The sequence below is a fragment of the Meleagris gallopavo genome, chromosome 15 (genome assembly GCF_905368555.1).
Source record: "Meleagris gallopavo chromosome 15, MGAL_WU_HG_1.1, whole genome shotgun sequence".
NCBI classification, from domain to species: Eukaryota; Metazoa; Chordata; class Aves; order Galliformes; family Phasianidae; genus Meleagris; species Meleagris gallopavo.
Window position 1 is genome coordinate 3,128,128 of NC_139418.1, and position 12,059 is coordinate 3,140,186.

The window sequence follows — 12,059 nt, forward strand, 5'->3', positions numbered from 1 at the left end:
AACAGTACACTTGAAAACACAAAGAAGGATCAGAGATTATTAAAAATAGCAAAAATACAATAGATGTGCAGCAAAAAAAGGGAAAGATAATCTGTTTCTCCGTATTGGGAAGTCTTATGCCTTATCAAGACCTTAGAATGAATAACACCTTGCAGATATAAACAAAGCCTTCTCTTTGCACAGATGGGAAAAGAGCTCTCAAATAGCACAAAGCTCTGTGTAACAATAGCTTTTTATACACTGAATGAGAAATTTCCTAAAGCCAAGTTTCAGTGATTCAACTGAAAATTAATTATCTTTCTGAATATTAAAGTTAGAAACTAAGTTTTTTATTCATATTCTGTATTTAGCACTGAATTACTTTTTTTTTTTTTTAACTGCATTTACCAATAAGCTCATCAGCCTTCCAATAAGCTCAACAGCCAGCTCTGCTGCTTTCTCAGACAAAGCAGCCCTAACAGCAGCATCCTTTTTATTATGAAACAAAACCACATTAAGAAATAAAAATGCATTTGTTTCATAAATACTATAGAAATGGTGGAAAAGCTCCTGTCCTCTACTTGGGTCAGGTCTGCTGCTAAGGAGGCAAGTGAAAACCTGCAGTAGGGGAATGCTCTGCAATTGCATTTTGTACTGCATTGTTCCTCAACTAGATTCATCCCTCTGCATTTCACAACCCAGCAATTTATTGCACAGAGATTTGTTTTGCACCACCCACAGTGTGAAGTGAGAGGCTTTGTAAGGACCTCAATGCATTGTCCGGTATTGATACATGACACCAAAATGCCAATTGGAAATTTCCAGCTGAAAAGAAAAAGGGAAGATATGTACAAGTTAGCTTTATACAGGTGAACAACTTTCACCTGCATTTCCTGCAATACGTGCATTCCACAGCCCATGGAACCCAGCAGTACTTTCCATTTTATTCTATTATCTGTACACAAAACTGAATGTATTACATCACTTCTTTCACTCAACTTTGAACACCTGCACAGACAGATCAGTACGATGTACAGTCACATTCAGCTTTTCGGGTGGTTAAAGGCTATTAATGCTCAGCACGCAGTGTTTGTTCTCATCAGTAAGAGGGGAACGATGCTGCTGCACCCAGATCGTGTCCCAGTGCTCCTGGTGCACCAGGCTGAGCCATGTCTGAGCAGCCCTGGCTCAGAAGCGTGCAGTTCAGGGCTGCCCCTCGGTCAGGAGATGTGCTCAGTGCCAGGGAGCTGAGAACAGCACCGAGGTGGCTCTGGGATGCTCACAATCACACCTGGCTGGGGAAAGGCAGTCAGCTGCTGAGGGCTGTAGTGGTAGTGCTGTTTTTACCCAGTTCCGTCTAGGTAAGGGGCAGAGACAAACAAGGGAACAAGCAGCTGCAGTGAGCTGCCGCCTTACTGGGTTTCCATTGCAGAACCCAGCCTGAGAATGGAGCAACAAGCAGCATTGGGGCACAGCTGGGCTCCAGGGCAGCCAAGGAGAGGGGAAGCAGCAAGGATGCTAACCCAAAGCACTGTGCTTCTCTAGAGAAATACTGCAAAAGCTCTTCGGAGGGCATTTAATAAATGAAGTAGTCATAGGAGAGTTCTGAATTATAACTGAAGCAACTGAATGTAAAAGATTGTTTTTTAGTAAGAGGTTATTCATCAAAAAGCCTCTGATGAGTCAAGACAATGCATTACGAATGGACATTCTCTCTGAGAAGAATTATTGCTGCCAATGTTTCTTTTCCTCATTGAAAAGCAAATCAGACGCTCCCAGTCCCTGATTTATTACCGTGCTGATTTCCATGAGCACTGGTTTGCACCAGCTTTCACTTAGAAAAAGGCTTTTGGATCAACAGCAATCAATGAATACATAATGTGGGAGAATCAAGCAATCAAATAGTAATTAGTTCAGTCCTAATCCAAGGACGTGCTATCCTTGGGTTACCATAGCAGAAATGTTTTATTTGCGCATTCATGCATGCAGGGTTTAACTGCAGTCTTAACGCCAATCTGCTTTCCCCCTCAGAGGGGATTTTTTGAACATCTACCCTTGATGCTGCAGACTTTGAGCGCTGAGCAGACAGGAGGAAGATGAGGAAGATGAATACAATGGTGTGAGCCAAGCCCCTGGCTGTGAGGGCAGCTCGAGCACTGCCACCATACCCCAACAGCAGCACCTTGCACCAAGCAGAACAGCCCAGCAGCAGGCAGAGCTACAGCCTGAGCAGACCAGGCAGGCAAGGCTCAGGAGAAGGGCTGTTCTTACTCACTCCCAGACATCAGCTCAGCTGGCAGTGCTGGTAACCTTCAAATTTGCCACTACATCAGTGAACTGTGCTGCAGGAAGGATAAGAAGGGCAGCAGGGCTCACCACGCTGTAAGACAGTCTCTCAGCACACACCCTGCCCAGAACAACCGTGCACTTGACAAGTCACCATGCAGTTCAAGTACCCAATTATTTGATGTTTACCATCAAATAAAAAAAAAATAAAAATTCCACTGATTTGTCTGAGAAACTGCTGCTGAAGCACGTTCGTTCCCAGCTGGAAAGGGAAGGCCACGAGGTTTACAGCTTCCCAGACTGGATCATGCCTTTGCTCAACCGCCCTGGGAATACTGGCAAGTTCAGAGCTCCAGTCTGCACTCACAGTGCCACCAGCACTGCATCCTGCTGCTCCATACAGCAGTGCCTCTAAACACCAGTGCTATTCTGGTTGACACTGCCTGAGGAACTTGGGCAGCCAGAAAACAAACACACGCTTGAGAACATGACCAATGCCAGAATGCAGCTTATTAAATTTTCATGCTGACTCTGATTGCTTTTGTTTAGCAACACAGATGTGCATCCAGGACTGGGAACTGTCATGCCTGTGAGGGATGGGAGACAGCTAGCAGCATGAGCAGGATTTGGAAAACAGTCCTTTAGAGCAAATGGTGCTCAAGTGCACACTTTATCAGTGACTTGATTTCAGAGAAGCCATGAAAACAATATATTAGATCCCATAATTTGATTTATTTCATCCTGTTTTAATGGAGTCACACATTAAACCACAAGTGGGTGAGAAACAAAGATAGGAAAGCATTGCAAAGAACAGTTAAAAAAAACCAACAACATATATCACCAGGATTAAATGAGGGTATTCTGTCTGAGATGTAAATGCTGAGCAGCTCTCATCCGTTCTGTGTGAGCAGAGCACTGCAACAGGGCAAGACGCAAAGAACAGGTTTTGATGGACATGCCATCAGCATTGAGCTCATATCCCACTACTAGCCCAGGAGCACCCAAATACAGAGCCCATCAGCTCTCCCCGTTCTGCTCTGGGCACTGACATCCATGTGCCACAGGACTACCAGCAAAAGGAATAGGGAACCGAGATCTGAGTGCTGATGGCAGCTGATCCAGCTCCAACCCGTGCTCCTCCTTTTTGCTGTAGGTAGGCAGAAACAGTTCACTTCTTCTGACTACAGTATTTCAAGCGAAGATTAAAGAAGGAAAATTTCCCCATTCTGAATGCTTTAGATTTCCTCTTGCAATTTCAATTCCCCATTTAATCATCTGCAAGAAATGTAATAAAGCTTTGGCCTAATCCCAGAATAATGGGAAAGCAGAATTAGAGCCGTGAAGGCACAGAGCGGCACAAGGGGAGGCTGCACACTGCCAGGTCTGCCCCATGGCCAGCTGCCCTCCTTCTGCCCTGAGCCATGGGGACACGGCATGCTGCCCTGCTGGGCACAGGATTGGCACCTTCACCTGTCCCTCCTGTCGGTGGTGCATAAAAGCAGACAGGGGACAGAGCTATGGGAACAGCTGCAGCCCCGTGGCTCCAACCCTCCGTCCCCATTGCACCACTCACCCAGCAGGATCAAGGAGTGCTGCCATCAGAGAGCCCAGCGGACATCAAATGGACAAATGAATGTTTTTTACCTCTGTGTGCTGTGAAGTCTCCTTTTAAGAGGAGGATTAACTACTTGAGTAGTTAATTAGGACTTAATCAAGATACATTTGGACATGCATCCTCAGTTTGAGCTTCCCATGTGTGGATTTAAGAACCATGGGAGAGGGATTAAGATAATGTTAATTATGCCCCATTTATATTGACTATTTAAATAGCTATCCCTTCCCAATTATGAGCTTCTCCAACTCCATTTCTTCAAGGAAAGCAGCCTTCCCCTGAAATTCTCAAGGATGATCCTCAGCCAAAAGAAATGTCTCCCTGTACTGATGTAAATCATCCAAGTTAAGTGAAATGATTCTAGATTTAAAACCACGCCAGCTGAGAATAGCTCTCTTGCAGGTTTTTGAAAGCGAGGAGACAATGAGGCAAACATGGGTGTCAGGGGGATGGCTCCTGTTGGTGAGAAAGTGATCAGCACCAGCATGAGAATTTGGACAGCTTGGACAAACAGTGAAGCGCAGCAGGTTTCAGCATCCCAAGCAAGCCAAGTCATCACAACAGCCGCCCCAGGGGTCAGTGCAGGGACCCACCCTCTAAACCCATGCAGGCTTTCTGCAAGTTCCATCTCTCAGCCTCATGCCACGCTCCCAGCTGAAGGCAGCACTCCCTCATGGCTGCATACAGCATCTCAGCCCTACCATGGTCTGCACGGCATCGTGTCAGGAGCCAGACCTTCAGCTGCCAGAGCAACTGACTGCATTACAAATTGCTTTAGGATTCCACTTACGGGATTCCCAACAAATGAGATTTCAGGCACCTTTTGTATCACGGTGCTCTATGTTACTGTTAATGGTACGAGTCGAGGATCCTTATCCTTGTGACCTCGCCATGTGCCTTTTGAATTAAGTAATGAAAACAGCACTTGTTTTTATAATTTAGAGATGCACGGAGAAAAAAGTTATTTTTCCTTTCTGTTGCAGTGAAAGACCATATTTATCTCATTTAAAAAAAATTCTACCACCATTATTTATTAGCAAGTGAAAAGCTTGTGGGTGTAATAAAAATGTGTCACGCAAAGCTGCAGCTGCCTGAGGAGAGGGAGAATTAACTGTAATGAAACTGGTTTAAAGAGCCTCATAACATCACTTTAAGATACCAAAGAAGCAGAGGAAAAAGGAAAAATATATATTTTTTAAATCCACAAACTAGCATCTGTTCTTTCTGTTAATTTCTTGTATGAAAACAAAGGCAAATTCTCATCTCATCTTTCCCTCTTGGATGCATACAGAACATCTGCTTCCCACGTATGCTAACAGTGCACCTCTAACAAGCAGAAAGGTTGGTGAGGATTTCTTCCCAATGGCAGATGTACTACTGGGTGTCAGCCAGGTGAGCAGCCAGCAGGCCAAGCCAACCTTAAAGGACTTGGAATACACAGAGAATACCAAGCCTCAGTCAGGAAAATAATCCCAGCTATATCTAAAAATTGAATTATTTCTATTTGCAATGCATTGGCAAGACTGGAAAAACAAACAAACAAACCCAAAACAAAAACACACAAGTATTTAGAGAGGAAGTGGGCTGCCACCTCCATGCTCCTGCCCACAGCACAGATGGCTCAGAACAGGGCTCCTTCCTCATCCCAAGGCAGCAGACACTGCTGCCATCTCACTTAATGCAGTTACAAGCTCTTACCACATGTATTTTATTTTAGATGTCTGGCTGTATTAAGCTCGTGTGTGCACTTTGGTCATCTGAACTTCAGGGTTTGGTAGAAGTCGTATCTTGCAGAGGTACTCAAAGTTCCCAGTGCAACAGCTATGTAATAAAGCAAATTTTTAGAGAGATTTACAACCCTCGGATTCCGTTACATTACACAAGACAGACTTATGCCCTCCACTAAGAAAGTACTTATTTGATTGGCTGAACTAATCCGGCACAGGGATCACTGCAGGGAAGGCACAGACCCCTACACTGCAGGAGGGGCTCTGCACGCAGCCCAGCCCCACAGCCCACCTGCTGTGCCCAGCCTGCCCCACAGCCTCAGAGGCAGAGAAAACCAGCACAGCTTCTTCATCTCAGCCTGTTCCTGTGCAGCATTCAGGTCTCAGCTGCCACCAGGCATTACAAAAGCCAAAATGCACTATTAATGTAGGAACTAACTCTATGACCCAGAAGTTGCTGGTTTCTTGTCTGGCTTCCCTGCAATCAGCCAGAGCTGAACTCGTACATCCAAACACCTTCTGCAAGATCAGACAACCCGCCTAGCTTCACACCAAAATAAGCCTGTACAGTGGACTAATAAATTAATAACCAGCACTCGCTGGGCAGGAGCTCTTTTACAGTTGCTTTCTTTTCTTTTTTTCTCCTCCTGAAGTACTTTTTCTCCTTTCCCTATGGAGAACAGCTCAGGTTCATGGCACATCAATAAATTATGGACCCCGTGTGTGAATTTCAGCCATGTTCCCACTGATACAGCGTGCAGCACAGCCATCAAAGCACAGAAACCTTTGTAACGAATCTTAGTGCACAATACTACAGCACAAGGCAATTACCGTGTGGCATGCAGAGCTGTGTTTAGATTGCTGCTGCAATGATGATCATTAATCACCATGGCCAGCCCGGATCTCTGAGACAGAATGCATTTCATTTCCTCATTCCTTATTATAATTAATACATTTGCATTTAGTTAACCACACAGCCCAGATGTGACCACTGACAGATAAATGGCCCAAACCTGCCACACAGTGCAAATTATTTCCCTTTTTGTCAAAGGAAGATACAAGTAAGGCTTTAACACAAATAAACATAAAACCCACACCATTCCAAGATGCTTCAGTTAGATTCCCACCCCCCACTCCACAATCTACAAGGATGAAACAAAACATGAGATTCCATTAGGAGTACAGAGAAAATCAAACCGAATATACAGCTGGAAACATCACTGAGCACCTTCCTTCCATCTTCCTCTCTATCTCACATCTTGGAGTGAACTAAGGTAAATACTTCCTCCGAGAATTTGTATTAAACAAAAAGTTTCGTGCAAAGCAGTGTCAGTTATTCAGACAGACTGATGCTCCAAAGTCAACTGCAACTTCAGCCATTACAGCTCCCAGTAACAGCACTAAGGGGCCACTTCACTCCGTGCCACACACTGTGAGCACCCCAAGGCTTGAAGCAAACATGAGCAGGAGGTTAAATGGTTGAGAAAGCAACAGAATATGACAATCAGCTGGATATCTGGAACTTCACTGGACAGTGTCAGCTGGAGCTCTGTTACTATCAGCACTACCCCAGCTGGTCCCCTCAGCCAAAGGAGACAGGTTCTTTTCTCACTACTGTAAGCCAGAAACATGAAAAAGTCACAAGAGCTCAACTAGCATCAACATCAATGACATGCAAAGCAAGCTTTCAAACAAGACAATATCTTTTCCTACTCAAATTTCTATTACTGATCTCTGAAGAGCAGCAAAATGAGGAGTTGGTAACCCACCACATGAATCCTTGTGCTCAGCAGCTCTCTGACCACAGACACGCCTAAATGGAGAGGTCCTGTGGCACCCAAGAAGCATGAGGCCTCTGTGCATAGTGTGTTTCCAAGTGATCCTGCAGTCCATAAAAGCAGAGCAACACAAAATCCATTTTCTATGCTATTAACCATCTTAAGTTCATAACAATTCTAATACCGCAGAGTGCTTTGATTTAATTTCCAAGGTACAATTTTAGGGTTGATGAAATGAATGGCTTTTGGCATCTTCCAGTCAGCTAATTGGTGTACATAAATTATTTACATCGTTATGGAGTTATTGGGATATGAATTAAATTTTCAGCAAAAAAAGATTAGAAATGGGAGAGGGGAATGGAAAAACCGAGACTAATTCTAGCCAGACATAGATACATATGTTAATGTTATCACATCCTGCTGAAGGATATACAGAGTTGTTCAATTATTTGTACGTTAACTCACAACAGAACACGAGGTTCCTTTGTGCTGTACGCAGCCCAGGTAGCTGCCACGCTTCCCCCAAATTCTATTATGTTTCAGTTCCACAAGGAAAGCTCAGAATGGCATCTCACAGCTCAGTGGAAATGCAGAAACATATTTGACACCAACAGAATTTAAGAACTGCTCCCTGTGAGGTATTATTCACTACTGGCTTTGCAAAGATAAGATCCCTTTTATTTTGACCGTTGCTTCTGCAAGTGTTGATATCAAGGAAAGAAACAGGCACATAAATAAGTGTTCCAAGAACGCTTCACCACTGCTAAATAAAACCATCAAACCAGTAGATGTTACGTAAGCTCTGTGTTTGCAGAATGGAAAAGAAAAACTCACAAAAACTTTCAGCAGGTACAGATCTGAGTTAGGAATTGATCTTCACCTTACTGACATGACGGAGCTCACAGCAAGCTGCCCAGCAGCCAGAAAGGACTGAAATGCAGCTCTTTCCCACCTCACCCTGAATTCCACCAACCAGCCAACCTTTCTGCTGTATGCCCCATCAGACGTTAAGCTGAACACCCACTGCAGGTGTGTGAAACTGTCTGAGCCCTCCTCTACCAACGCAGTCCTTGTGCTGCTCCAATGCCTGCTGTGCAGAAAGGAGTTATAGCATGGCATCCATCAGAACAGACAGAACGCAGTACTGTACCATCACTACCCATACCAAGTTACTTCTGAAACACACCTTCAGAAAATCAGCGTGTTGTTACTGCATACAAGCAATTACTCAGCTGCAAGAGAGAAATGACGGCATCTTCAGTAGTGAACTGAAAGAACTGGGATATGTCAATCCTTCCAGGATGAAACCAGCCAACACTTCAACCCCTTCAGAAATACTCTACACCCTTCTTCACAGCCAATTCTGCCAAAAGGACACTTTTGCAAGAGGACGTTTGTACAGATGTGGTGCCACCAAATCCATGCCTGACAAAGCCCTTACACTGGTGCTCTACATCCATTCCAGAAGCAGCCCACAGGCCTCTCAGCACCTTCACCAAAGTAGCTCAACACTCATCCATTTCTAGTCCCTTGAAAGCTCTTACTGCAAGGAAGTCAAGCCTGTGAGCACACATCAAGATACACTTTTTCCAACACCTGTCACTAACTCACCGGTGCATTTTAACTGGATGCACTGGTGAGGATGTGCTTCGTGAAGTATTTCATCTACCCTCTACCTGATGATTAGTAAATACATACAGAAATTGGACAATCTCTCATCAGCTGATGCTATACAACTCGGATGCTGTGGTATTTGGAATAGAAGCTTCCTAAGAAGATGAAGTCCAGGTTATACTTACAGTCTCTTGCTTTAACCTTCAGAAGCTTTTGTTTGCTGCTTTTTCGTTACATTGTTCTGGAAATGATGTCCATGCAGCACAAGTGTGCACACAAGTGATACACACGCCTGCCTGAATCCCACATGATGCAAATAGCTCTTTATTCCAAAATCCATCAGAGAAAGCTTTGTCTCAAAGGGGAAGGGACAAAATATGAGAGATGTGGACTTGCTGGAGCGCATCCAGAGGAGGACCACAAAAATGATCCAAGGGATGGAACACCTCTGTGTGAGGACAGGCTGAGCTGGGGCTGGGCAGCCTGGAGAAGAAAAGGCTGTGAGGTGACTTGATAGTGACCTGTCAGTATCTAAAGGGGCTGTAGGAAAAAAGAGGATAGACTCTTTAGTGGGGTCTGCTGTGACAGGACAAGGGGAAATGGTGTCAGACTAAAACGGGGGAGTTAGATTGGATATAAGTTGTCATCCTCCCTCCCCCCCAATGACACATCTTTAATGATGTCACCATTTTGTTTAGAAAACGCTGTTTAAATAAAGCCTAAAACCCTTCTCTTTGGAAATCTCTGAAGCAGCTTGTTATCAATGCATTTTACCTTTAAGAAGAAAGAAACTAAACAAAAATCCTTGAAACGAAACTGAGGATATCCACTAAGTATTATGCTATCTTATTGAACATCATTCTAAATAGACTACAGCATATCAATCTCTTTCCAAATCCTTCCACCCAGCCAAAAGGTGATCAATTTAAGGAAGGAGTCTAAAAGGAGACAGGCCAGATGGAAGGGAGGAAACGTAAGTAGGTACAGCACTCACATGCCATTGCATTTTTATGTACATGGGGAGCTAACAGCACCACACAAGTCATGGAATGGCAAGTCATTGCTGTTTTATCAGTCTTAATTCAACTCTTAGTCTTTCACCATTGTGCTCTGATGCACACTTTTTGTGGTAATATAAATAAGAATGAATTCAAAGTTTGTTAGCCTCTGTGTTGCTGCAGATTAGCACAATGCCAGCACTGCTTCGCTCTGCAATGCTCACTATTGAAGAAGGGCCCAGTGGTGCTGAGATGCTTCCCAAAGACAGCAGCTCACCCCATGCTGCACACAAGAAAGAAATAAAACCTTTAATTCTGAACTGTTAACGCTGAAGGGGGGGAAAAAAATAAAAATAAAAATCAAAGATCGCTGCTTTTGTGAAGGATGTATTACATTCCTGTTGATGTCCCATGAAATTTTATAGAGCTCAGATTGAATGCCTACAAAGTAGGTTACTTTGGCAGGAATTGTACACACAGGGGGCATGATTCTGTTGCACAAAGGAGGAGGAAGGGCATTCTCATCATCTCAGTATTCCAGTTGCCCTACAGTTAGCTGTCAGAAGTTCGGGATGGGCAGTGTGTATTTTCTCCTCACAGTCATACATGAAAAATGCATGAACAAGAAGTAAGAGCTGAACCACTGTATAACTTAGAAGTTACATCAGCAATTAAAGCTAGAACATGACGCAAGGAGGAAGAAAAAATGAAAACAGCAAAGGCAGGATATTCCACTTTGTCTTGCAAATAGCAAGCAGCTAAAGGAGAGAGAACCATTACAGGACGATGTAGTTTTTTCCATATTACACTTAGGATCTCATAAACAACAGAGGCTGCTGGTTTGTACAAGAACACAATCAGAGTGAAATAAAATAACACTTCTGGCATTGCCTCCGATAGCCATCTCCTTTGAAAACTGGGGGAAAAGCGGTCTGTGAAACAGCCGGTGAGGTGCATGGCAGCTGGCAGCTGCCAGGGCTTCAGCAGCAAAACAGGAGAATGGGATCAAGTAGGACCCCACTGGGGTCATCCCTTGATCTAGGCATGGCCAACGTGCAGTCAGCCTCCTGGCCAAACAGCAGTGATCACCATGAAAACATGAGGAAAAGGCCCAAAGATAGCTGGAAGGCATTTAATATAGGATATTTGTACCCACTGATCCAACTTTAAACTCGCAAAGGAAATGCTTTTAAGTAATTGAATTGGTCAAGAAAGGTTGTCAGGTTTCCCAGTTTCAGCATGATTCAGTATCCCTGAAGAAATGTGTTTCTATAGAAGCATCGCATGATTTTTGCTGAGAACTGGTTAGAAAACAGAAAAAAAATCAATGTGGAAAAAGCTGCTAACCTCTACATCAGATCCAATACTGTGGAGGTAGTTTTGCTTGCTTTCCTCGTTGGAAAAGGTTAAAACAATCCCAGAAATACTACTGACAGGGAATTTGTAAGATACAATTTTCTGTAGAAATGATTGTGTTTCGCAGTACCTATAATCATCTTTTCAATAAATGTCTTGACAGGTTGGGGGACACGATAATCTGCCATTTTCCACTTGTAAGTACTTAACTCTCCCCTCCAGAATGGGAGACAGTGCAAGCGATAACAGAAGTGCAATTAAGGTATTAATCATAGAAATTCAAGCAAGAGCAGCAGCCTTCAGCCATCTGGGAGGGTGGGACTGGCGCAGGGCAGAGACTTGAAAGAGCACAACCTCCAGCTCAGCTCTGTAGAACACTAACAACTTTGTGACAAGCAGCCAAGGGACATGAGGACAAGGTGCAAAAGAAAGGGTTTTATACAGCTGTACTGCAAGGGAGCCCAGGCAGAGCCCTGCAAGGGCAGCAACAGCTGCAACTGCAGTGGAGACCATACGTACCTGATGTAGGTGCTAACCAATCTGAGTGCCACAGCCAAGCTGTGAAACCATAAGGAGATGGCATGCAGAGCCACAAATGCACACAGCAGTTCTACTCACACAGACACAAAGCTAAACGAGGAGCAAGGAAGTGTGAAGCTTTACAACATTGTGAACAAATAAGAAATTTGTTTCACCAGAAAGGTCAGCA

At 44.1% G+C, this 12,059-nt stretch overlaps 1 protein-coding gene across 11 annotated transcripts in view; it reads right to left on the reverse strand.

Moving 5' to 3' along the window:
• The window catches only part of LOC100551480 (A-type potassium channel modulatory protein KCNIP1), a 371,266-nt gene that overhangs the window by 23,030 nt on the left and 336,177 nt on the right, over positions 1-12,059 (reverse strand). Inside the window, exon 1 of one of the 11 annotated variants that reach the window (XM_085236504.1) lies at positions 7,374-7,484. The exons of the other annotated variants lie outside the window; for them this stretch is intronic. Coding sequence (XP_085092630.1) covers positions 7,374-7,467 — 94 coding nt within the window. The 5' untranslated portion in view covers positions 7,468-7,484. Of the gene's footprint in view, positions 1-7,373; positions 7,485-12,059 lie in introns of those variants that run through there. 11 annotated transcript variants of the gene reach the window in all.